The following is a 27,952-nucleotide window of genomic DNA, read 5'->3' as shown; positions in this document are numbered from 1 at the left end:
ATGGAGGAAATAAAAAGGGAACAGGCAACGCAAAAAGTAGAGGTAACAAGCCTGAAACTAGAAACTACTAGACTGACAACGGAGAATGAGAAGCTAAAGGCGGACCTGTTGGAGCTCCGCTGCAGGAGCATGCGGGACAACCTGCTGATCATGGGGATTAGCGAAGATGTAGGAGAAACTTACAGCATCGCGGAGAACCTCGTCAGAGCCTTTCTGCAGGAGCAACTCGGAATCCCGGAGGAAGACGTCAAGAGGATCCAAATGGAACGAGCACACAGGATTGGCAAGCGCAAGGAGGATGGTAAACCGAGACCTATGGTTGTGAAGTTTACTAGCTCCAAATGCAAAGACGGAGTGCTTGCTCTCTCCAAAAGGCTGAAAGGCACTACATTCTTCATAACCAGCCAATACCCAACGGAAGTGGTGGAGAAACGACGTAAGTTAATTCCAATTATGAAGTCCTTTAGGCAGAAGGGACAACAAGCTCGCCTTGTTGTCGATAAACTGTACGTTAACGGTGAACTGTACAGACATGGGGATACACGTGAGGAACAATAACAATGTCGCGCAGTGATTGCGTCATCGCGACATCACCATGACGACGGCTTGACTAACATGACTTGACATTTCGTTTTGGAGCTTTTCAGTTTATTCTGGGACTGGACAATGTAGTTAGATGTTGGGAAACGGTCAACGAAGGTTTTATTTTGGGGGGTATGTGTTTGTTTGTCCTGTGTGCTGTGGGTGTGCATGTGGGGTGAATGGTGTGTCTGTGGGTTTATTAGAGGGGATATTGATTTCCTCGGACATAGCAGGTGATACTGTGGTTTTTAGTTACAAGATTTTCATGGTTATGAAACTTATGGTATTAAAGGAACCAATAAAATATAATGAATTCACTCAGGTCTCATGATTTATAAGAACGATAATGAAGTTGGAATAATTAGTTATAATTGTAATGGTCTTGCAGACAACAGAAAAAGAAAACTTATATTTATGTGGCTGAAGGAAAAAAAACAAGATATTTTTTGTCTTCAAGAAACGCATTCAACAAATGTAGATGAAGAAAAATGGAGAAAAGAATGGGATGGTCCGATTTTCTTTTCACATGGTCACAGAAATTCAAGAGGTGTTATGATTTTGATAAAAAAACAAGTTAATTTTCAATTTAACTCTATGGAAAACGACTCACAAGGACGCTGGTTAATATTAAATATGATCATTCAGGGTCAAAATATTTGTGTTTTGAATTTGTATGGGCCAAATGGTGATGAACCTTCTTTTTTTGAAGAAATAAGGGAAATGTTGCAGAAACAACAAGGGGAAATTATTACTGTGGGGGACTTTAATGTTGCCCTGGATAAAGTTATGGACCGAAAAGGGAATTCTTCAATGGATTATCATCCTCAGTCTTTACAAAAGATTCAAAATGTTATGGATGCATTTGATTTAATTGATATCTGGAGATTAAAGAATCCTAGTTTAGTTCGGTATACATGGAGAAGACAAAATCAGGCAAGTCGTATTGACTATTTTTTAATATCATTTTCATTGCTAAGCAAAGTAACTGCAATATCAATCGATGACAAATTGCGCTCAGATCATAATTGTATAGGATTAAATATTGCAATTGAAGATAATACACGTGGGCCTGGATATTGGAAGTTTAATCAAATGCTTCTAAAGGATGATGAATTTATTGAAAAAACAAAGCAATTTATTACTGACTTTTTTAAAAATAACGTTGGATCTTCAAATCCCCAAATAGTCTGGGAAGCCTTCAAATGTTGTTTTAGGGGATATGCCATTGCGTACTCTTCATGGAAAAAAAAACAACTTAAAATGGCAGAACAGGAATTAAAGAAAGAAATTGAGGATTTACAACAAATTATTGATAGCAATGATAATCCAACTAATGAGCAACTGAATTTTGTAGCAGCCAAACAGGAGGAGTTAGCAGACTTAGTTGAAAAACAATTATTGAAAAGTTATGATTGCAATAGAGCAATCTGGATGAAAAAAGGTGAGAAATGTTCAAAATTCTTTCTAAATATCCAAACAAAAAATCATTCAAAAAAGAACATTTCCAAGCTTATTCAAACAAATGGAAAGGTATTGGCTACACACACCACATTGTTGAAAGAAATGGAAAATTACTTTAAAAATATTTTTTCAAAACCGGTAATCCCTCCTGAAACTACACAATTTTTTCCAGAAAATTATGAAGAAAAAAAATTGAATTTAGAAGAAAGCCAATCGTGTGAAGGCCTCATTAGAGAAGAAGAGCTCATGGAAGCTGTTAAGTCCTTTCATCCAGGGAAAACCCCAGGATTAGACGGAATACCTATTGAGGTTTATCAAGTATTCTGTGAAGAGATTAAGAAACCATTGCTTTCTAGTTTCAATTACTCATATACAATGGGTTCTTTGTCTAACTCTCAAACAGAAGGTCTTATTTCTTTGTTATTGAAACAGGAAGCAAATGGTCAGTATAAAGACCCAGTTTATCTAAAAAATTGGAGACCAATAACACTTCAGTGTTACGATGCTAAGATCCTGGCTAAATGTTTGGCTACAAGACTAAAGTCTGTTTTGTCAAACATTATTCACCAAGATCAATCGGGTTTCCTACAAGGAAGAAACATAGGAAACAATATTAGACAATTATTAGAAATTATAGAAAATTATAATACGGAAAATAAAAGAGGATTAATCTTTGTTGCCGATCTGGAGAAGGCATTTGACAAAATTAGCCTAGATTTTATTTGTAAAAGCTTAGCTTTTTTCAATTTTGGTGACTCCTTATTGCACTGGATCAACACGTTATATAATAAAACAAACTGTAGGATTATCAATAATGGATACATCTCTGGGACAATACCTCTGTTAAGAGGCTTAAAACAAGGGTGCCCTCTGTCTCCATACTTATTTATTACTGCTATGGAAATATTGGCGATAAAAGTCAGATTGAACAAAAATATTGAAGGGCTCAGTAATAATAATATTGAAAGTAAAATAACAATGTATGCAGACGATACAAGCTTCTTCATCAGTCCCAATCCTCATTGTTTACAAAACCTTCTAAATCTTTTGGACATCTTTTCACAGCAATCTGGACTAAAGCTTAATTATGAAAAATGTAAAATATTAAGGATCGGAAGTTTAAAGGGAACGTCGTTTAAAATGGAATGCAAAGTGCCTGTTGTGTGGACAGATGGACCAGTTAACATACTTGGTGTTGTTATCCCAGAGAATCTGGAAGACCTAGGTTCAGTAAATTATGATAATCGACTAAGAAAGCTGGATAAAATACTGCAATTATGGAAAGGGAAATCCTTAACTTTGTATGGTAAAATATCTATTGTCAACTCTTTAATTATTCCTCAGTTTATTTATCTATTTTTGTCATTACCAGCTCCATCACAAAACTTTTTTAAGGTTTATGAGCAGAAGGTATTCGATTTTGTCTGGGACGGCAAGCCAGAAAAGATCAAAAGAAAGGTTTTGTACAATGAATATGAATATGGGGGTCTGAAACTTCTAAACCTTGAAGCTATGTGTCTGTCTTTAAAAGCATCAATTGTTCCAAAGATGTATCTCAATACCGAGTGGTACACAAGTGTCCTGCTGGACAAAAAACATGTACTGTATCATAAGAAATTGTATCCGTTTCTCCAAGTGATGCCTTCCCATTTTCCATATGTAGTGAGTCTGCTGGGAAATATCTCGGGGTTCATAAAAGAAACAATCCACTCATGGTGGTGCTTTCAATTTTATGTACCAGAAAAAAGAGACGACATTTTGCAGCAGATAATATGGATGAACTCTAATATTCTAATAGATGGAAAGCCTTTCTTTTGGAAGAATATGTTTGAAAGAGGAATCATTTTTGTCAATGATATTATCAATGAGAACGGTAAGATCATGGAGTATGATGAATTCAGAACTACGTATGGCGATGCCTGTTCCAGCTTTTCATTTACTCAACTAACAGGAGTAATTGGGAAAAAATGGAAGCAAGTAATTAATTATGGAACTACTAAATTATCGGTCTGTAAACCTCCAATAAGAAACTCTAGTTGGCAAAAAGGAACAAAAATAAATAGAAAAATATACAATTTTTATTTAATAAAGAAATCTCTGAAGGCTGCCCCATATAGTACATGTGGAAAATGGGAGGACTACTTTGACTCCCCGTTGCCATGGGACGCAATATTCAAATTAATCTACAAAACTACTATCGATGTGCAAAATCGTTACTTTCAAATTAAAATTATTTATAACTTCTTACCCACGGGTAAAATGCTAAAACTGTGGAATATGATAGAATCAGATGTTTGTCGTTTTTGTGGTCACGAGTCCGAATCTACCCTGCATTTGTTTTGGTATTGTCATATTGTGTCTTTGTTTTGGGTAGAAGTTGAAAAAATGTGTTTAAGGATTGGTTTGTTTATGAAGCTTGATGTGGTTTCTGTTACATTAGGAGAATTTATTGACTGTCATGATTTAGTTAATTTAATTATTGTACTCGGTAAAAGGTTTATTTTTAAGGCCAAAAATAGATATTCACTTAATATTACTTTCTTTAAAACATTTATTCAGAATTTCTTAACTTTAGAAAAGTATATGGTTGAAACAGATAATGATGCCAAAAAACACAAAAGTAGATGGGATGGTCTCAAATGCTTATTTTGAAAGTGTCATTTTGATTAGATTATATGAAATCTGTTGTTCTCCTAATTTGAGTGTACATATAAATGAAAGTGTGTGTTGCTGAGCCCGACCTGGACATGATCTGGATTGGACCTGGTTTTAAGAACCCTATATAGACCTGGTCTGGTGAAGATAATGTCCTATAGTTTTTTTTTGAAAAAAAAAAAAAAAAAATAGACAAAAAGTACCTAAAATAAAATTAAAACAATTATGGATGAACTTGTAGCTAATGAAAATGGTGCCGTCAATGGACCAGCAACACACACAGTTTCCTGTGCCACGAACTTTGTTTCTTTGCTGACTGCAGTGATGTTTACTGTGGGAGCCTGAGTACTGTACTGTAGGTAAAAGCCCTTTTTGTGTGAATGAGTGTGAATGAGTGAGAATGAGTGTAAATGGGGGTGGAGGGAGGGAGGGAGGGTTTTTTGGGTTGGTGCACTATCTGTAAGTGTATCTTGTGCTTTTATGTTGAATGAATAAAAAAAAAAAAATAAAAAAAAAAAAAAATAAAAAAACTCTGTGCCAGTTTTTGTTTCATGTGGGCAGGCCCAGTAATAACAGAGGGATTAACCACAAACCAGATCAAAACATTTTGACAGCTTAAAGGCTATTCTGTGACAGGGCGAAGAGACGGTTAGCATCACAAACAACCTGTCATCATTCTTTCCACTGTAAGGTATGAATTCCCCCTAAAATATGTCCCGACTGAATGCGCGGTTACACGATCCGGGGCATGGCATAGCAAAGGTCCATAAAAGCCCAATGTTTTCGCTCTCTGTTTTCCCATGAGCTCACCGTCTGTGGGCAGCGTGTCTCGGTAATGGGCACGTCTGCTTCTAGACTCGTCCTGTCCGGGGAGTGACACAAAGGGGTTCTTCAGCGCTATTAAAGTCGGGCCCTTCTGCATAGTTAAGCCTCGCTAATAGTGTCGACTCGCCCACTGAAAGAACTTCATTATTTGTTTCTGATGCGGGAGGTCAAGTTAAATTTAGCCTGTCTGCCGCACTAAAGGGCTAAAGTTCATGGATCATCTGGAAGGGCGCTTGTCTGGGGATATGGGGGTCAGGGAGGTTAAGATTGGATACCACATCCAAATGCAGCCATACTTTGGTCAAGCGCTAATGCTAGTTTTAGTCCTTGCCTATATTTAGCTGCAACGTCAATTGTCCGAAAAGCACTTCCTGGTTGCGTAGGGTAAACACTGCCTCGCTAGCAACATTACAATCTCCCGTATATTGTTAGCAATGTCAACAAGTCTAATGCTACAGCGTCCACGCGTAATGGCACGCCCGTAATAGCAGACGCTCCCCTTTCAAGATGCCACTTTCAAAACCTTGTTAGTTCAGGTGACCACTCATTTTCCCAAACCGACCCGTCATCCCCGAGCCTTCCTGGTGCGATAATGAGCAGGTTGTAGCCCGGGCCCGCCCCTCCTTCGCGGTCAGGGAGGTGTGCTACGGTCTGAGCGCCCGCTTTAAAGTTGTGGAACTAAATAAAACGGTTAGTGCGAGCGAGCGACCGCCGACATTCTGCGGCGCTCCCTAAGTGCATCCTGTGCGCGGCTGACTCTGGCTGAGGTCTGAGCCCAAATGTGGACTTCCTATGGAGCTCGCCCAAATTACGGCGGCGGACAGTTACTACACACATTCCATCGCAACTTTAGCTTGTTTGGCTTGAGATTTATAGCCCGGACTTGGACTCCAGACTGTTAAAGGGACCTCATTCTGCTCATTCTGTTATTACTTTTAAACCTCTCAGCCTTGATATTTTTTGTAGTATAATGTAAATAATGTCGTAGGGCTTAAGAGGATATAAAATGTTGTAATAGAAAACATTTGCAGAGGGCGCAAATCTGCTCCTTCTGCTGTGAGAAGGGAAACGATCAGTAGTACTCAGTTATATTTACTCAATTGTACTTTTTATCATACAGTACTTTTTACTTCTACTTGAGTAAAATTATAATGAAGTATCTGTACTCTTGAGTAAAAACGATTGTTACCTTTTCCACTGTGACTGGATGTTTAAGCGGCAAATGCTTCATTTTGATCGATGACATGGATGTAGCAAAATGAAACTTAGAACTAGTAATATAGTAAATATATCACAAAAATATCGTATCGCGATATTATCTGGTGGAATATCTCACGCAAGAAGCCACAATATATCGCAAGACTTCATCTGACTTTGTTTTTGGCTGAGTTTGCAAATAGACAATCCATTGAACTTATAAATGTGAGTACGTTCAGTTTTAGTTAAAGTGATAGTCTTGAAGTCTAAATGTTTTACAGATTTGATAAAATGTGCAAAATTGATCACCTGGTCTTGCTTTTTGATGTTTAGTAAGTAATAATATATATGTTATTTTTTGTAAAGTCCCTCCTTCCCAGATAGATACAGACGGCATCTCTGGAATCGCCCATATATGGTCATTTTTAAAACAGTTAAGGAGGAAAACAATTTTGAAAATTTTTTTCTCTAATTATTCAAAAACTACTGTAACAAATGCTGAATTATGAACATAGTTTCTACTAAATAATGATACAAAGACATGGGGAGGAGCAAAGTGGTTCAACAGCCCATAAATACATGAATAACAGAGAATGCTAACTTGATGCTACATGTTAGCATCGGGCTAATGCTAACGGTTAGCTAGCGCTTGCTACAACTGCCGTTTTTTCACTTCTACTGCACAATCTGCTGTGAGAAAATATCCATATGGGCCTGATTTACACTTGACTTTATTTGTATGTGATAAATAAGTTGATATTCCACCAGAAAATGGCAAAAAAGAGTGAAAAATTGTGAAACATTTTAGTCCTGTTCTGGTGTTGACGTAGTGTTTTTGTAAGTCTTGTTTTGACGCAGTTTGCTGAAAAACTTTACTTTGTGTTTAATTAAAGTGGAGCATATTGTGTTGAAATATCGCAGTAAAAACTAATGGCGATATTGCACAGCCACATCGCAAGTTACTTCAATATCGTTCAGCCTTACTTAGAACAATGATGGCTACTGACAAAAATGGGAAGTTTGCCTATAAACAGGATTACAACTGCTTTGGTGAAGACGGACTAATATGCAGGATTTGTAGATGAAACAAAAACGTCTCCAGGTATGTTTTTATAACATAACGATCGATTTTTACAATATACATCTTTCTATACTACTGATTTTGTTCCAACATTGCCAGAGTTGTGTTTTAAATCACTTATACTTGTTTGAGTAAGCAAATTCCAGCCTCCTTCGAGAGCAGAGATCAGTTTAGCACTCAATTTGCCTCCACTACAAATCATTTCCTGTCAATAGATGGCAGCCGTTTTGTTTTCGCTCTCATCTTTGCCTACAGAGTTTTGTTGTACTCCGAATGTATGACTGAGTTCATTTCACCCGTTGTAGCTTTGTATGCATTATATGAAGTAATACAACGAAGAATACCAACACAAATATAGTTCCAAAAAATGGGCATAAGCATTTTCAAGGACTTTTCAGCTCAAATGGGGACTTTCCTTAAAGCTTTCCCAAATTCCATCACATCTTCATTGCCTACAGTAGTTTTGAGACTCTCCAGCCTGTTGGAAGTATTTTAGGCCATGTTGTCATACCCTGTGAGCGCACTGTAGATAAGACTTGAAGTGCAGCGGGTTTGGGATCTCACAAGACTTTGATATGGCCCGAGTGAGGCTCCGATGAAATCAGATCACGAGGCCTGTCGCGCTGATCAAACGCTCGTCCCCCTGTGGTTCTGGTGCCGTGGGCAGAGGCAGCATTGTTTATCCACCGCTGCGCTCCGGTCTGACCTCACCGAGGATCTCAGTCCGCGAGCTCGGCTGTGCGGCGTTTTTGTAGGATGCTAGCAAACATTTGACCCAGGCGCGTGTTTTGTTTTATACAGTGACGATCAATAAACTGTTTTTTTTTTTGCCATAGTAGTATTGATCATGATGGGCCTTTTACGTTTTGGGATATTTTTTACAGGGGCTTTGTTATTGTTTTTATTGGTTTTCTGTGGTATCGAACTGCTACTCGCTATCGGCGACTTCTCCAACCCAACCCAGTTTTTCTTTTTGGATCCAAAAGGAAAAACTGGTGCCTCTTGCTGTCACGATAATTACTATATCGACTTATCGTTCAATAAGTAATAGTTAAACAATAGATTTTTGGCATAGATATTTATCGTCTGTACATTCATCAGCATTCCCCCCAATTTTTTCTTTGTAGTTCCATTATATTTCATGTTTATTGCAGCTTGTGTGGTATTTATGATATGATGATGCACTTACTACTGTCATTTTTATGCCTGAGAGTTGGCAGTATCTAGTATCGTTAGAGTCAATATTGTCGTTTATCGCGATACTTTCCTGCCTCGATATATCGAACTTCAAATTTGTTATCGTGACAGGCCTAGGAATGACACCATTGTACAGTACTGTATGGCCAGCAGCGTAACTCTATAGAATTCTCTTTAACTTATTCATTAAGGTTTAAAACGTTTGTGATTGTGTCCCTTTGCAGGTGGAACAGTCTAAAGTTCTCGTAAAGGAGGGAGGAGTCCAGCTGTTACTCACTATTGTTGACACTCCCGGCTTTGGCGACGCCGTCGACAACAGCAACTGGTGAGCTCTGTCATATCCTACGTTGATGATCATTTTTAATCGACCATGTATTTGAATGTCCTTTCTGCTTTCCCCCAGCTGGCAGCCGGTCATCGATTACATTGACAATAAGTTTGAGGACTACCTGAACGCAGAGTCCCGCGTCAACAGACGGCAGATGCCCGACAACAGGGTCCAGTGCTGCCTCTACTTCATCGCGCCTTCAGGACACGGGTATGTGCTTCTCAGAACCTCTTTATTCAGTGCTGTCTTGCTCTGTGTGAAACCTGTGAGGCGAGGAGTCCGGCTTGCACTTTATTCAGCACTAGGCTTGTTTTGTTAGAATTTAGCCTCCAAAAACTGTGGTCAAAACCCCATAAATTCCAGCGCTCGGTTTGCCCCGGACACAGAGGTGAACATAAAATAGCATAAACCATAATAGTATTTTTAAGAATTGTTTTTTTGGGGTTTGAGCAGCGTAGATTTACGGTGTGGTCGGGGGGCCTCCAGATGTTCACGCTCCGGTCAGCCAAAAGCATGAAGCATCGCAGTCATCATCATCTCCATGTGTCCTGTGTCGTCCTCTGTGCCTCTGCAGACTCAAGCCGCTCGATATCGAGTTTATGAAACGGTTACACGAAAAGGTCAACATCATTCCCCTCATCGCCAAAGCGGACACCATGACGCCCGAGGAGTGCCAGCAGTTCAAGAGACAGGTGAGGGGCCGCAGTGGATTGTAAATCCTCATGTTTTTGTTTCGACAGGGGCCTCTTAACGACGAGGCCAAATGTTGCTATTTTAACACATGTGTTTTTGTGCGCCTGCCACAACACGGAGCCTCTGCACCTCACGCTGACTTCACACCACCTGCTCCGGCCTTTCTCATGCGGTCACCTCATTCTAAACAGACTGTTCAACAGCAATGCTTATTTATGCATCTCTGATCACGATTTGTGGCAATGTAGACCCGCATTTTCTGTGGCATCATCTTTCCCGGTACTTGAGCCATTGCAACTTGAACAATTATAATTATGAACTGAAATGATTCAGGCTAAATACGTCACGTGCACAAAACAACATGGCTTGTCTTCATGGAGCCCTTTTATGCATAAAACCTGCTGACCCTTTAGTTTAGAGCAGTGGTTCTCAACTGGTTTGTTTGTTATAAAAGTATTTTCCCCACAAATTGTTGTTGAATTAGCTTTAGATAACCCTCAAAAGCTGAAATCATAATATAAACCATCCGATAACTGTCATTAATCACAAAGTGCTACAATACTTTCTCAGTTAATGTTTGAAGAAGTGTTCAACGACTCTGAAAAGGGTCCTGCGACACTTTTGGGTCTCCTTTTGCTCCTGAACAGCAGGGCAGGGTGATATGGCCTAAAATGTATATCACCATATAAAAGAGAATTGTAATGTTTGACAATATAATTGATAAAATATTGAATGTAAAGCTTTTTTTTTTATAATGGCTTAAAGAAGGAGCCAACAGATAAAGCTGCAACTTGACTTTAGCGGTGTTCAATGCAAGAGAGAAAATGTGGGCACCATGTCTACTCACTGCTGTCGGAGCCACGGCAACCAAGAGCACCAGCCCTAACCCCGGTGTTAATTTCGTTGATTTAAAATATTTTATCAAACTAATATTTTATTGTCTAAAATTAGACTGAAACTAAATTAAAAGTTGTTTCTGAGACTAAAATCATGACTGAAATGTCCAGATATTTTTGTCAACTAAAACAATACAAAATACAAATGAAAAGAAGAGACTAAAATCATAAAAACGTCCAATGAGAGTTGAAAACAGCCTCACACATCAGTTAAATTTACTGCCAAAGGAACAGCTCTGTGCTTTGTCCATATGGAGAACAAACATTACACAGAGGACTTTGATTAAATATGATTAATGTGATTGACTAAATTCAGTCAACTCAATTTATGTGCAATTTTAGTCGACTAAAACTAGGTTTTAATTGGAGAATTATTTGACTAAATCTTTACTAAAACTAAATGACATCTTTGTCAAAAGACTAAGACTAAAACTAAGCTGAAATATGTCGTGAAATAACCAGTGCCCTCAGTAAAATGGCTTCAAACCAGTGTTGCTCAACCAGTTGATTTATACAAGGTCTAAACTAGGATTTAACTTGGGCTAAGTTAGTAATTAATCAGGAGCTAGTCTAACCAGGTCTGATTTAGTCGGGACTAAATAAGGATTTAAAGAACGACATTTGGACACTGCCAAATGAATCCAATGCACTATTATTATCCTTGAAAAGTTAAAACCACCCTATGAAGTAGTAGTAATAGAAACGTGTAGAAATAGGCGATATCAGTATTTACAAATGGCAAAGTTTGCCAACCACAACTTGTCCTTTTGTTTTGTTTTTTTTTACTAAAATGAACCATTTGTATGTGAGGATTTTTGCAATGAAAACCACGTGTTTGCAGAACCTTGTGATCCTTTTGCAATTCTATGTGTCCAGCTTTAAAATAACATGCATATTTCTGTCACACGGCCTGTGAAAACACAAACAGGAAGTCAGTGTCATATTTTACACCCGTGACGACTGCGTCTCCTCACTTAGCGGTTTCCCTGTTGCTAAATGACATTATGAGCTTCTCTTGCTGTTTTTGTTGGTACATGTTGAACTCAAAACCTTTGTTCCACTTTGTATTGACCAATTCCTGTATTGAATATTGACTCTTTGCAGTCAGATATGCTTGTGTTATTGATTCATCTGTCATTTCCCCCCCCCCCCCCCTTTCCTGTTTGTATAGATTATGAGAGAAATTCAAGAGCACAAAATCAAAATCTACGAGTTCCCCGAGACGGATGACGAAGAGGAAATGAAGTTTATCAGAAAAATCAAGGTAATGTTTACTTAAAGCATAAGCACCAAGTTTAGTGTACGTCTGTGTTTAGTTTCTGAATAAGAAAATGTCTGTCTTAAAACAGATCGTACATTTTCACTTCACAAACTAAATAACAATTATCTTATTTCAAGTATAGTTTAGTTTAGACCATGTGCAAAGACATGATGCTTTACCCCAGATTTCGCTTCAGCTAGTTTCCATCTGCAGTCCCTGAACAGGTGGGTCGCCAATTACCGAGGTACATCCAAGTATCCGTGGCAACCTCCTTGCTAAACCAATCCTCACTTTGATGAAATGCCAAGAGCTTAGGGAGACCCTTGCAGCGTAATTGTAAATCCCTCCTACTTATCAGTGTACAGGACGTTAGGGCTGGGAGTCTGGGACAATACTGTACATTGTTATGAGATCTATCGAAATCAAATATTGCATTACTTTAATTATGGAAACATCATTTTACTTTCCACAGTGGCTTCTATAACGTTCCAGGATTTATTGTCTTTAAAGTTTCTAGTTTTCTCTGCCATTGACATCTCTATGGTTACGCACACTACATGCCATCCAAAACCCCCCCCTTTTTCCCCATAAAAAGTTCCGTAACAACAGTCAATGGGGTAAGAGACTGTTGGTACTGTAGGCCACATCTAAACACTTATCTAAATATTTGTGTTCATATAAGTGTTTTAGCATTGAAGCTAAAGGCTAACATTAAAGCAGTACTAAGTAACTTGTTTACCTTAATAAATCCTTTTCGTAGTCCCTGTGGGGGTAATACAAGTGTTTATGGGATGATTGGAGGGTCTTTCATCTCCCCCTGGTGTCTCTGACCAGAAAACCATGTTTGCAACTTAACTGCCACCGGTGTGGAGAAAGCAATACACACTAATGGAATCACGAAGAAGAAGCTAACATGCTAACGGGCAAAGCTAACTGTGGGCTAACGTCACTTTAAAAAGTATTTACAGCAAAGTTTGAGTGAAAAAAAATATTTCCATTGTATAATTGGATGCACAGTAACCCTCTCTCCCTTCGCCTTTCCTGTCAGTGTAGTATTTACTCTCCAAGACAATTAATAAGTTAAAAAATCGTAACATGCTACGACACCTGCAGTTGCGCTTATGGCCTCTAGGGGGAAGAGTTACTTAGTACTGCTTTAATGTGACGCTAACAAATGTTGAAATAGCGCCATTTTCTGAACACTTTTTTTTTTGAGACACAAGCGGCTTGACATTTATTTTCATTTTTTTATAGTACCTTCCACTGCTCAAAACAATGGCAAATTCCAATTTAAAGTGTTTAATTGCGCAACAGTGGCTAATTGCTAGTGAAATTCCAAAATGGCTCGCCACTTTTGACAAAATAAAATCGCCGTGTTAAGATCTCCTTTCCTCATATTGACAAATCTGACCCACTTGCATTCATCTCCTCCACATGCTGTATTGGCGCAGACAGACTATTTTTAAGCCTCGTCCCTGAGCTATGCAACAGTTGTGTCCCCTCCCCTCTCCGCAGGATCGCTTACCCCTGGCCGTGGTGGGCAGTAACACCATCATCGAGGTCAACGGAAAGAGGGTGCGCGGGAGGCAGTACCCCTGGGGCGTGGCCGAAGGTGAGGAATGGGAATGGGTGGGTGGACGCGCGCGGGTCACACTGGTCATCCTCTCGCCCCACACTCGTCAATACACAACTTCCACAAATCCACCATATTTCCTGTGTTATTGAGTTATCGAGCCGGGATCACGTGCGGCGATGTGGTCACTCGCGAAGCCGTAATGTGAAGCACGTGCCGCTGTTTTGTCCGTCCCTCCTGGTGATCGGCTGGATCGATTTTGAGTTGTTGCTACAGTCAAAGTTACTGTGGGAAACGCTAGAAAGGTTTTACTGAAATTAGCAGGGTTCCCGCAGGGCATTAAAAAGTATTAAAAGTCATTAATTGTACCAAAGTTAAGGTCTTAAATGTCATTAAAAAGCATTAAATTAGATTCCCACTGGTATTAAATCAAATGTGCAACTGTTTTTAATGGACAAAGTCATAAAAATACAAAAATGTTGGCCCATAAACACATTCAGCTGCAGGTTTGGCTGAAATTGTACACAAAGTTTTGCTTCGAAGTTTCCCATTGCCCCGTGTGCTTTTGAATATCAAAATTGACCCTCCTTATTTAAGAAATAAAACATGCACAGGTTTTAGCATTTGTAGCATTCAAAATATCGTAATTGTGCGTTAAAATGTCATTAAAAAGCGTTAGATTTGACTTGTCGCTAAACTATAGAAACCCTGACGAGGTGAAGCATTAGTGGGAACCGTTGCTGAAGCGTTTAGGAACATCATGCAGTGTATTAAACGAGCTAGTGTGGAGTCTTGCTACCAGAGGGTTCCAGATGAAAAAGTATTTTTATTTAAGTTTATCTAAATAGGGACAAGTATGTTTCAGAAGTGTACGTGACATACATTTTAGCCAAAGCTAATTCTCAATGTCCGTCCCTTGTTGGGCCAAACAGAGACGGCCATTAAAAACTCCTGCAGCCTGGATTAAGAATTTAAAAGAATGATGGTGTCATATCAGCTACGTGGTAGATGTATCATAATTTCATTTTCTTGTATTATCATGTCAAGTATTTGCACTATGGTCTGTGGTTGGCACGTAGCTGATTTGCCTCAGTCGTGCCTTTTTTATATTTGAATGTTTCAATATGTTAGCTTGAGGATTTTTGCATCCTGAACCAGATCCAGGACGGAGGTGTGCAGGACGGTTGAGCTCCGGTGGCACTTGTAGTAGCAGTAGTAGTGAAAGCAACAGTAGCCCTGTGTTTTTGTACTAGTTGTTGTAATAACAATAGTTGTTGTTTGTTTCTGCAGTTGTAGTAACCATAGTTGTATTAGTACTATTGTATGTTATTGTAGTTTTAGCTGTAGTTATGTATTAAGTGACAAGGTAACAACTAAACTGGAGACCGCAGTAAAAACCTCTCAAATACCAGTGCATAGTACTGTATATATAAGTAGTAGTTGCAGCATTAGGAGCTGCATGTTAAGTGCATTCCATCTCTGTATATGCAACTACATCACTGAAATAGCTGTAACCATAAAAGTAGCTGTACTAGTTGTGTTGTGGAAAGTTGCAGTAGTAGTCCTGGTAGTTACAGTTGTCGTGGTCCTAGTTGTAGTTGTAGTAGTAGTTTTAATAGTGGACATAGTTGCCATTGTTTTGTTTGTAGTAGTCGTAGTCGTCATAGCAGAACGACATTCACAATAATGACTAGGCAGGAGTAATAAGTGTTAATACCGGTGGAATATTAGCAGTTGCGTGTCACGTCTCTGGTCTGTGCTTAAACATAGTCGCAGTACTGTGGGGTCCGTGGGGAGCGAGTGCGGGAATACCCAAAATGTCTCTGGCCGCGCGTCGTCAGTGTAACTATGGAGAGGGAGGGGAGAACACAGGGCAGCGAGGTCCCTGAGAAGATATGCAGTCGCTCCACCACAGATCTGCATGGAAACCTCAGGGGACCGCAGGCAGCTGCACCGCGGGGAGACACCTGCTGGCTGGGTGTGGAACCGCAGGCTTGTGCAATGCAATAAGAATGTTTGCAAATGTGTTATGGAGGACTTCGATGTAGACATTGTGCAAAAGATGATTAAAGGAAAGTAAGGGACCGAATATTTTACTATTACACTATTTTATTTCTACTCACAATTCATTTTCTTGATCCATATGTCTATCAATCTCACAAATGTGCACCAGAACTGCAAGAGCTGTAGCTATACTTTAACAAATTGAAGCAGTGCAACTTTCATTCATAACTTTGTCTGGATTATATATTATTCTAAAGCCATGAATGGATGTTTGGTTAATTGTAGTCATTATTTTTCTCTTTTGACAGTGGAAAACAGTGAACATTGCGACTTCACAATCCTCCGGAACATGCTCATCAGGTGAGTGCACAGTACAACACTGAAACAATCTAAAGCTAAAGCCAAACTCTCATCACGCTGACCTCATGGCTCTTTTGTGTTTGGGCATTGGTAGACTTTTTGACACTGTAACCTGATCTCTTATTTGCCACTTTCAGAACTCACATGCAGGACTTGAAAGACGTGACAAACAACGTTCACTATGAAAATTACCGCAGCAGAAAACTGGCAGCCGTCACCTACAACGGCGTCGACAACAATAAGAACAAAGGGCAGCTGACCAAGTAAGCGCTGGCTTTCATCATGTACACCGGTGCACGCACACGCAACTTAATTATGATTGTCTTGTTTTATGAGGAGCCGGGTGTTGCTGTTGCCACAAAGGTGTCATGAAACTTCCAAGATCAACAATTTAAGTGACAATGGAATGACTTTAAAGGGATGTTTCAGGATTTTTGACATAGGGCCTCATTTCATAGTTATCCAGAGTGTTGTTGATTTCTTTTCTTTTTTTATTCATCCAGTCCTTATATGTGAAGAGTTTAGTGGTGCTAGGCTAGTGCTAGGCTAGCGCATGTCTATGGTAACTAGTAGCCTACATTAAAAACCTCTTCAAAATCATGGGATAGTCCTCCAAACGTTGCAGTATCTGATTTGTAGAAAGCTCCTTTGTGAATTCCACGTGTAGTAATGGCGGCCGCAGGAAAACAAACTGCTGTAGATCCGGTAACCTAGCAGATCACTCCGCCGTTGCGTAGCTACAACCAGGAAGCTGTTGCTGCTCAAATATAAGTTCTTTTAAATTCAAAATGGTTATATTACAAACAATATTCAGTCAACACACATGTTTATATGGGTAGCCTGGTGTTGTAAGTGATTTGCCTCAAGTGCACTGTGCTTGGGTCAGACTGTTTTTAATGCAGGCTACTAGTTACCATAGACATGTGCTAGCCCAGCACTAGCCTAGCACCACTAAAGTCGGCATGAATTAAAAAATATATATATCTTCAGAAATCAACAACACTCTGGATACCTAGGAAAACACACTGAAATATCCCTTTATTGATCACCAAGGGAAAGCCTTTTATATTTTCACTTGCCCGAATGTCGCTCGAAAATGAAATTTATTCGGGGATAGTTAATCTTCCAGCCCTTATATACCGTATGTAAACTGTTTACATTGTAGATTCTCACTGAAGGTGTTGCTCATATGGAAATCTGAACAAAAAAAAAGGTGAAATAGATTGTTTAAAAAGCCGCCTTTTGCTTTGATCACTGCTTTGCACTTTGTACATTTTCTCAAATGAGCTTCACCAGAAATGGTTTTCACTTCAGAATATTGAAAAGGCACCTTATGAAGCTCATCGTGAAAATGCCAAGTGTAAAGGGCGGCAGTTTGGAAGAATTTAAAATAAAAAACATATGTTAAGTTATTTCACCCTTTTTTGTTTCCTACATAATCCCATGTGTTCATTCATAGTTTATCGTCTTCAATGAGAATCACACAATGGAAATGGTGTTGAAAATAAAGAACATAAAACTTTTGATGGGTATATATATATATATATATATATATATTATATACCTATTGTACAGATACTGCGTCACATTTCAGCCACTAAGAGGGTCAAATACAAGCATCAATATTATTACGGCTATTTGTATTTGGTTAAAAAAAAGTCTTTAATTGAGGGAGACTTGGCTTCCCTCAGACTTGACTTGTAACTTTACCAGGAGCCGGACCACAGCTGCTCGTCTCCATGGAGATATTGATGCCTTGCTGTGATAGATACAGACGGCATCTCGTCATAAAAGGGGGCGTGGCTTCGCCGAGGGGGGAAATAGAATCTTCAGAGAAACACAATTTTCCCTCTTTTTAGCCATTTTCTGGTGGAATATGAATTTATTTATCACTTAAATAAAGTCAAAAAATATCGGGCCCACATAGATATTTTCTCTCAGCAGATTGTTCTGTAGAAGTGAAAAAACGGCAGTTGTAGCAAGCACTAGCTAACCGTTAGCATTAGCCCGATGCTAACATGTAGCATCAAGTTAGCATTCTGTGTTATTTATGTATTTATGGGCTGTTGAACGACTTTGCTCCTCCCCATGTCTTTGTATCATTATTTAGTAGAAAACTATGTTCATATTTCAGCATTTGTTACAGTAGTTTTTGAATAATTAGAGAAAATTTTCATTTTTTCAAAATTGTTTTCCCCCTTAACTGTTTTCAAAAATGACCATATATGGGCGATTCCAGAGATGCCGTCTGTATCTATTACAGATAACCAAATGTGAGGTTTAAGTATAGTAAAACCTCTCCCTAAAGCTTTCCTTGGATAACCCACGTGGGGCATGTTTGTTTTGAGATCCACGAGCCACATATAACCTGCAGCGTTCCGCAGTGTGGCTTTAAGTGCAGCGAAGGGCAAAGCAGCGTACCTGTATTTACAGCAGCTGACTTTGTTTACATGTAAGAGGTGAGAGGTCACTGTCTGGACCACTGACCTGTAGATTAGAGTAAGCGATCTGTCCCGGCCATTTTTAAACCCCAACACTCGTCGGCACTAACCCACTGGCCGCCTAATCCCACCACACTTAACAGCGCCACCGTCTGGCTGCTGCTAATCCCCGCCGCCGCACCGTCTAACTGGCTGCTGCATGGATTAAACGCATGCTAAGTGTCTTGTCTTTGTTTGTTTTTAGATTTGAAACAGGTGATGGCATGTAAGTTTGAACTTTTACTCACACTAGTCTGTTCTCTGTGCATTTCTAAAGCTTCTCCTTGCCACATGTTACAGCCTACATATCTATGTCTTGTCCATCTTTCTGGTGTTTCTGAAAGGAAATTTAATGCATGATCGATTGGCTCCGTGATTCCCGTAAAGTGAATGTCCCAGCTTTCAAAATCCCCACATCCCCTGTTATACTTTAACAAACTAATAACAAGTACGTATCACGGTTAACACGCTGGATTCATAGCGGTAAGTTAGTCCCAGGGTTTACCCCAGGGTTGCCAGGTATCTGTGGCCCAAACCCGCACAAAGGTTTCTGAAAGGATTGAAGGATTAGGGTTACACATTTTCTCCAGTTTGGCTTTACCCACATCTAAAAGGCGGATGACAAGGATGACAAAATAGTGAGGAAATATAAACAAAGCCACAAGAGAGATAAAAATAAAATTAGTCATTGTCTCGTGTTTGTCGTGTTTTTGTCAACCAAAATGTGACAAAAGTTTGGCAAAAGAAACGATGAAAAAGCAACAAAAACGCTTCTAAAATGTGTCCAAAACGCGACGCCAACACAACAAAAGAAGTTGCGCTTTTCAATGAGGTTACACTGTTGCTCTCCAGTCCGGAAGCTTTTAGATTTGGGTAAAGCCGAACTGGAGAAAATGCGCTCGGTTAAAGGGACGATGCGGAGTTTAAAAATGTTAAAATGATGTATTTTCCTCCCCATACATGTTCCAGCCATGTCCTAATGTGTAGAATGAGCTCAGACCTGCCTCTAAAATCCTGCACTGTCACTCAAAAAGGTGTCACTTCGGGTCAGAAGTGCCGTCATGCACGAGCTTAAAGGGGGGGTATTATGCCAAATCGACTTTTTCAAGCTTTTCATCGTGTTATTATGTCACTCCCTCATTAAAAACATGCCTGAAGTGTTGCCTTGGCACATTCGCGTATTTTTGAGTAATCTGTAAAAACTCTGATGGCGGCCATTTTAGGGATAGGGTTGCCTGAGTCCTCCTAGGAACGCCCCCACCTCCTGGAGATGCCTCTGAGCTTTCGTCACCAGCCGAGTAACCAACCACTGCTCCTCAGCAGAACCCCCTCTCCACTGATGCCACAGACAGCGTGTGGAGGGGGGCGTGTCTGAAAGAGTCAGAGGTTCTTAAAGAGACAGAGGCCTATTTCAAGACATTCACTACAGCCATTTTGAGAGAACAATTTTATACAAGGCAGTTATTTTAATTTACTGCATTTACAGACCAACAGAAGGTTTGGTCATCATTGTAGTGTGCTATAGACTGGTGCTATGTGACTGAAAAAAGCATAATACCCCTCTTTAATATATGACCTGCAGTTACATGTATGACCTGAGGTGGCAGTAGTGAGTTTAAAATGGCCAACTTGCATCTAGCCCCTTTAAGGCGGGGGGTTAAGAGGTAAAAAAATATGTCGATACAGCAAAGACACAACAAGAAAAGAACAAACAATTTTAATTCAAGTACATTAATTAGAGATTTACTCACTGTGGGAAGAGAAGTAAGAGTACTGTTCAAATATCAGTTAAGTAAAACGAAAAAGCACATTAAAACTTAAAAAAAAAAAAAGTAATAGTACATTACAGAGCCACAGCGCCCCTGATGATGAGGACCCGCCCCATTTCTATCTCTCCATGGCAATCATGTTTTGTCATTCGAAATAGTATTTTTTTTATTATTAAGGAATATGATCCATTTTGACTTGTTTTAAACGCGAAACAGTAGAGCCAACTCACATTATAAAGCCGTCCCATTCCGCTGGATTACAGTGGACCTGGCAACCCTGAGGTGGGTCAGAGGCAGAGGAAACATTTACCAACAGTGAGAATAAACCACAATTGTAATGATTGATCTGAGAAACGACATTGTCAGTCCGAGTTTATTTTTTTCTTTCCCCTTTCTGCCACTTTCTCAAAAGTTATTTCACTGCTCCTTGTTTTTATCAATCCACACTCTGTCACGATAATGACTGTAACGACATTTTGTTATCGTGACAGACCTTACATACCCAGCTGCCCGTACCAATAACACTGACCGGTGCCTTTGCGTCTGTAGGAGTCCTCTGGCCCAGATGGAGGAGGAGCGACGGGACCACGTGACCAAGATGAAGAAGATGGAGCAGGAGATGGAGCAAGTGTTCGAGATGAAGGTCAAAGAGAAGCTGCTGAAGCTCAGGGACTCCGAGGGCGAGGTAAAACTGCTCCTATTGTGCATAGAAAACGCCTCTCCTGGCACCAAGGATTGTAAAAGCAGTTCACTGAAAGCTCATAAACGATAGCTGCCAGATATTAGCAAGGATTCATTTCCAGTGCAGGCGATTTGAGGCCTAAAATTATCAAAATGTAGTCCAGTGAAGGCGCCGATTGAGAAGGTGAAGGATGAACATTTAGGATGACTCGAGCGACATAAAAAGACAACGAGAATTCAGCTTTATAAACTTCTCATGACCTTGTGCGCCTCTCCAGCTCCAGAGACGCCACGAACAGATGAAAAAGAACCTGGAGGCCCAGCACAGGGAGCTGGAAGAGAAACGACGCCAGTACGAGGACGAGAAGGCCAACTGGGAGGCGCAGCAGAGGATCGTGGAGCAGCAGAAACTAGACCTCTCCAGGTGAATATCAAATTTGGTAGCTTCATATGTGCAATAGGTATACCTAACTTTTTTTTTTCCTGTTCGTCTCTCGTTTCAGGACCTTGGAAAAGAACAAAAAGAAGAAGATATTTTAATAACTCCTATGGACGTTCCCAATCTTAAAGGATATTATTATTATTTGCCTACCTGCCTGCCTCCATCCGGATTATGCACATTGACAATTGTACTATACAATCCTCACCACCAGGGGTCAGTGTTGTCTGGACTCTGAACCTAATCTTTTGTCGGGGTTATTTCCTTATAATTGCGTAAAAGTAAGGTTAATACTGCTTGTTTACAGTTCATGCAAAGCTACAGGGTCAGTTGGTTCAATCGTCTCAGTTAAAAAAGAAAAAGTGTGGGATTTTTGGATATTTATGTGCTTTTTATGTGCGAAAAAGTTGCAGTACCTTCAGCTAGAACCTTCACAAACTCCAATACAACTTATCCTATACTTTTCGTAGTTGCTTATAGTGCATATAAAATGTCTTTTTTTGGTCATTTTACTGCAACTTGGCCACACTATTGAAGCTGTCCTGGAGTTGTGTGATCAGAAAAGTGGCTACAATTCAAATACAACTTTTCCAACCATAATTAATCATTTATACACTTGTGGGGAAGCAGATAAGGGTGTTGGGGTCTTGGGGCTTAAACTTGATGGTTAAATTAAGTAACAGTTAAAAAGGAAAACAACAATATTGTTATGAGGGGAATATGTGTCATTGAAACCGCTTTTGGGAAACTGCTAATAGACTTTTCTGAATCACAAGGTCCGAGGCAGCATCTTTGCAGTTTTTCTTTTCTTGCATCACAAAGTGAACGATTGTCTAATTAAAATGAGCCGACGAAGCCTCTTGGATAAAGAAACATCCTCAATTCTGAAACAATGTCTACAGTGGAATAATCCTGTACGACCGAGAACCTACACAAACAATTGATCATTATGTTCAGAGTCCAGACTTCGGGAATGTCGGATGCTGCGTCGACGCGCCGCATCGTTTTAATGCCAAAAAAATAAACCTCTCCTCAGGCACTGTTTTTATATATTTGGGTCCTTTATATTGTAGCTTCCACATGTTACTCCTCCCTTCAGTTCTTCCCTGTAACATAAGTCATTTTACTGCAGCGTTTAAAGCATGTGTTCCAATTTCTAAACTTTTATTTCAATTTTGTATGGGCCCATTGCTAGTTTTAGTTCATATTTGAAGTATTTTTTTGTTCCCCTGCCTTGAAAATCTCGAGCGCTCTCCTGACTTCACTCACGCTGGGTGTAAAAAATGTAAAGAAATTGGTGGAGTTTGTATAAATTGGCTCCCCATACTTTTCTGCTTTGTTACTGTATCTGCCATCTCTGATCTTTTCAATGGGCAGGATTTTGAAAAATAACTTGGGCGGACAAAACTGAATTTACATTTAGCACTGTTTGTACCGTATCTGTATTTTATAATATTTTTACTGTATAAAGTCACATAATAAAGTTGTGATCTGATAATTCATTCCTTTTTGGATGTTGTTTGCTTTGTTTCCCCGTGGCCCTTTATTTTTTGACTGATTTTATGTGGTACAGGTTTTTTTCCCCACTAAATTATGATCCTTTTCTCCAGCAGATGGCAGTGTAATACCATCTGCAAAGCCTATGTAGTTCTATTTGCTGATACAGTTGCATCTTATCACGTTTTTTTTTTTTTTTTGGACTGGTTGGCCTGGCTTTTTGTTGATACAGGCAAAACACATCTAGGTCAAAGTCTTAGCCTTTTCCCCATTTCCCCGTTTAACCTACAGCCATAAGTTCATTTCAGATAAGGGGAGATTAGATACTGTCTAGACCTTTCCTTTATGGTGCTTCTGAGCTCTGAGCACTCCTGGATGCACTGACTATATGTTTCAGGCAAAGATTTGATGAAAAATGCCTAAAATTCAGGTTTTGTCATTAACAGTTACTAAAAAGAAAGAAAGGCCAACTTGCATGAAAAAAAGAGATATAGATATATTTGAAAGTACGGCGGGAACTATTTGCAGAATGCGCAGACGGCTGTAGCAGATCATACTGTATTTAATTAACAGAACAACTTATAATACTGAAGTACATACATAATAAACTTCCATTGGAATATACCTAAAGTTAAATAACTGGAGGTACCACTTTGCAGGACTTTAATGCTGACACTCCTATAAACGCTAAACCAACTCTGCTAACGAAAAGTTCAAGTGTAATTTGTCTACACCCGACAAACACAACAAAACCACTGTGTGCAAGATCACATTCTTAACCAATTTCACTTGCTCAATAATCAACACTACGGCATAACACTGACTGAACACACACCAGCTTTGATCAATATAACACCGAACACACCAGCTTTGATCAATATAACACCAAACACACACCAGCTTTGATCAATATAACACTGAACACACCACCTTTAATCAATATAACACCAAACACACACCAGCTTTGATCAATATAACACCAAACACACACCAGCTTTGATCAATATAACACTGAACACACCAGCTTTGATCAATATAACACCAAACACACCAGCTTTGATCAATATAACACCAAACACACACCAGCTTTGATCAATATAACACCGAACACACGAGCTTTGATCAATATAACACCGAACACACCAGCTTTGATCAATATAACACCAAACACACACCAGCTTTGATCAATATAACACCAAACACACCAGCTTTGATCAATATAACACCAAACACACTCCAGCTTTGATCAATATAACACCAAACACACCTGCTTTGATCAATATAACACCAAACACACCTGCTTTGATCAATATAACACCAAACACACCAGCTTTGATCAATATAACACTGAACACACCAGCTTTGATCAATATAACACCAAACACACCAGCTTTGATCAATATAACACTGAACACACCAGCTTTGATCAATATAACACAAACACACCAGCTTTGATCAATATAACACCACACACCAGCTTTGATCAATATAACACCGAACACACCAGCTTTGATCAATATAACACCAAACACACCAGCTTTGATCAATATAACACCAAACACACACCAGCTTTGATCAATATAACACCAAACACACACCAGCTTTGTTCAATATAACACCAAACACACCAGCTTTGATCAATATAACACTGAACACACCAGCTTTGATCAATATAACACCAAACACACCAGCTTTGATCAATATAACACCAAACACACCAGCTTTGATCAATATAACACCAAACACACACCAGCTTTGATCAATATAACACCGAACACACAAGCTTTGATCAATATAACACCGAACACACCAGCTTTGATCAATATAACACCAAACACACACCAGCTTTGATCAATATAACACCAAACACACCAGCTTTGATCAATATAACACCAAACACACTCCAGCTTTGATCAATATAACACTGAACACACCAGCTTTGATCAATATAACACCAAACACACACCAGCTTTGATCAATATAACACTGAACACACCAGCTTTGATCAATATAATACCAAACACACCAGCTTTGATCAATATAACACCAAACACACACGAGCTTTGATCAATATAACACCAAACACACACCAGCTTTGATCAATATAACATCAAACACTCCAGCTTTGATCAATATAACACCAAACACACTCCAGCTTTGATCAATATAACACCAAACACACACGAGCTTTGATCAATATAACACTGAACACACCAGCTTTGATCAATATAACACCAAACACTCCAGCTTTGATCAATATAACACCAAACACACTCCAGCTTTGATCAATATAACACCAAACACACTCCAGCTTTGATCAATATAACACCGAAACCAATGTCAAAGCTAAGTAACTGCACTTCTTGGAGTAGTTTTATCACATCATATGTCTTGAGTCAATACTCTTACGTGAGTAAACCATGGTTACTCTTTCTGCTGAGAGTAAAGGTCGCATTAACTTTAGCTACAATTATTTTTTGGGTCACTACTTTTTACTTTAACTTGAGTCCATTTTTTGAAGGAACTGTGCTCTTCAGTCCCTACAAAGATTAATAAAGTATACTTTAACCTTAACCTTGTATTGAGCCATGATATTGGTTCATGTGATAATCAGTCTTACCTTCAGAAGACCCATTTAGACTGAGGCGTTTCCGAGCTCCTACAGCTGCATGTTTCTCCCTTGGCAGAAAACATTTTTATAACAATAACTTTCATTTCTGATAATGCCAGGCTGACAAATCCTATCAACATAACTACTTACATTGATCTGTGTCGCAGAAATGTCCAAAGCCTTGTTGAAGGCTTCCACTCGGCACCACTCACTCAGCTGTGTCTCAACTGTTTTGCTTCGATATTGTTTTGTAGTTCTGTTGTTTGTCTTGTCACATCATATGCCATTACCTGCATCTAGTCCCTCCTACTTTGAGCATTGGGCCAATAACACGCAGGCTGAACGTAACCAGTTTAACCAACCATTGGGTTAGTTTGTTGGGTTTTGTGGCAGAATGGCAGCCGTGTTGATGTAGCCCTACTGGCCACGGATACATGGACTTTCCATAATCTGATTGTACGTGCTTACTTATGCTATCGGGAAATCTGGCGGATATAGAAAGTGCGGATATACTTGAGACCCAAAAGTTCAGGGTTCGAGTCCTGCTTGTATTCTTGTCTCACAACATGGAGCCATTGGGACGCAACCACCCCATACTGTTTCAATGTGGAGACATGTGCTGACTGAAGGTTGCCATTGCAATTCCAAGTCATGTGATACTTGTGGCACGATGTGGCTATACTAGTTCCTCTGAGCTGAAGTTGTGGGCACAAGTACTTCCTGTCTGTATTAATTTCCATTAAGATTAGCTTAGGCCCTAATATTTCCTAAAGACTTCGTGATGGACACACTGGACAGTGAGTTCCTGGTAGATGATCACTGACGAGTTGCTGTACATGTGTGTTTATTAAGATCTTGAAGGTAAAGGCTAACATTATTTTCATGCATCATAAAATTTGAAATCGTACCACAAATATAATCTGCATAAAAACAATCCTCTTGTCTATACTTATTTTTTTTGGTTTATAGGGATCTATTATTTATTTGTTTATAGCATGTTAGCCTTTAGCTTAAAGACAAACTGTTCGTCCTTCCTCTGAACATGTTACTTCCTACATCAAGTTTAGAACAAACAGTAAGTGACTATCGACCAGGAACTCACTGTCCATTCATACAGACATGAAGTACTGGCACTCACGACTTCAGGTCAGAGGAACTAAGATACATCATGTAACAAGCGTGACGTAGTTGAGTCCCATTCAAACCATCGCATTGTATCCAGCATGGCGTCTCCAGCTCCCCAATGTGATGTCGCAAACATTCAATCTATTGGGTGTTAATAGGTGTCATATTATAGGTATGTGGAGATTTCTAAAATGGAGTTGCCATTTTTGTCCCCGATATCTGTGTTAGCGGGACAATTAAATGGCCATTCCCACAGTGAGTCGCTCGTCACGTAGTCAGGATCATTGTCTTCATTCTCGTGTAGAAATTGAGAAAATCGGTCTTCATTTACTACCGCAGTAGCGATTTCAAAATATGTTTTTAACTTCAATATGCAAGAATTGAATAAACACCTTTCAAATACTGTGTACACTGTGGAGACATGAAAAGTGTCTTGTTGTTGTTTTGTGAACTTTCAAACTCCCCCAAATGTTTTGTTTCTCCTGCCGTGGAAGAGATAAACTTTAGTGCCAGCACCATTCAGTTACTCAGCTCCACTTCTGTTGTTTGTTTTTCCCCACTTTCCTTCCACTACCGTTAGTTTTGTTTACTCTGTCCACTAATTCAACTGAAAATAGCCTAATCAAACCAAACTCCAATGTTTAAAAAATTATGTTTGAACATGGACAACCAATGGAAATATGTTAAATCAATCTTTACTGAAATTTTGATGAAAGAATCTGGTCATTTCTCTTTTTAGGTCACACTGATCTCCATTCGTTTCAATGGAATGGGCGGCACAAAAGATAGATGCTGATTTTGAATTAGAAACCGCTGTAACTTTCTTCATACTGAACATATACACACACCTTTTATTATTGTAGGGCAGGGGTAGGCAACTTTGCGTCACGGAGGGCCAATTCTCATCATAGCCAAAACACCGAGGGCCTCACCATCGTATCCTAAGAGCCATTTTCTACAAATGCCAATGTTTTAATGTGTGGTTCTAAAGTGTTCCGGCTCCGAGACCGGCCATTACCTTAATGACCAGCTGCGACCCAAATAAAAGTGTCGTTTGTCATATATCTTATAAAACATAGTATTGACCGCACATCTTTTTATTGGACAAGCCATAGATTTGCTTTTCAGACTGAAATTTTGATCAAAACAACCCAATAATATTAGTCTTAACAGACTCCAGTGTGTTTCTGTGTAGTTTCAGATGGAAAATATTGGGGGGAAAAAGTTCCCTATAGAC

The 27,952-nt window shown here is 39.3% G+C and overlaps 1 protein-coding gene across 2 annotated transcripts in view; it reads left to right on the top strand.

The window, feature by feature from the left end:
• The window catches only part of septin7a (septin 7a), a 50,770-nt gene extending 28,717 nt beyond the window's left edge, over window positions 1-22,053 (top strand). Inside the window, exons 3-13 of one of the 2 annotated variants that reach the window (XM_079571307.1) lie at window positions 9,223-9,323; window positions 9,402-9,536; window positions 9,901-10,018; window positions 12,087-12,179; window positions 13,692-13,788; window positions 16,062-16,113; window positions 16,251-16,376; window positions 18,799-18,819; window positions 20,912-21,047; window positions 21,322-21,467; window positions 21,547-22,053. In XM_079571307.1, the coding sequence (XP_079427433.1) occupies window positions 9,223-9,323; window positions 9,402-9,536; window positions 9,901-10,018; window positions 12,087-12,179; window positions 13,692-13,788; window positions 16,062-16,113; window positions 16,251-16,376; window positions 18,799-18,819; window positions 20,912-21,047; window positions 21,322-21,467; window positions 21,547-21,583 (1,062 nt within the window). In that variant the 3' untranslated portion in view covers window positions 21,584-22,053. The remainder of the gene's footprint in view (window positions 1-9,222; window positions 9,324-9,401; window positions 9,537-9,900; window positions 10,019-12,086; window positions 12,180-13,691; window positions 13,789-16,061; window positions 16,114-16,250; window positions 16,377-18,798; window positions 18,820-20,911; window positions 21,048-21,321; window positions 21,468-21,546) is intronic. The other variant, XM_079571308.1, reaches the window with a different exon arrangement.
• The last annotated feature ends 5,899 nt before the right edge of the window (window positions 22,054-27,952 follow it).

This window comes from Gobius niger (genome assembly GCF_951799975.1).
Source record: "Gobius niger genome assembly, chromosome: 14".
NCBI classification, from domain to species: Eukaryota; Metazoa; Chordata; class Actinopteri; order Gobiiformes; family Gobiidae; genus Gobius; species Gobius niger.
This window is presented reverse-complemented; position numbering and strand designations above follow the sequence as displayed.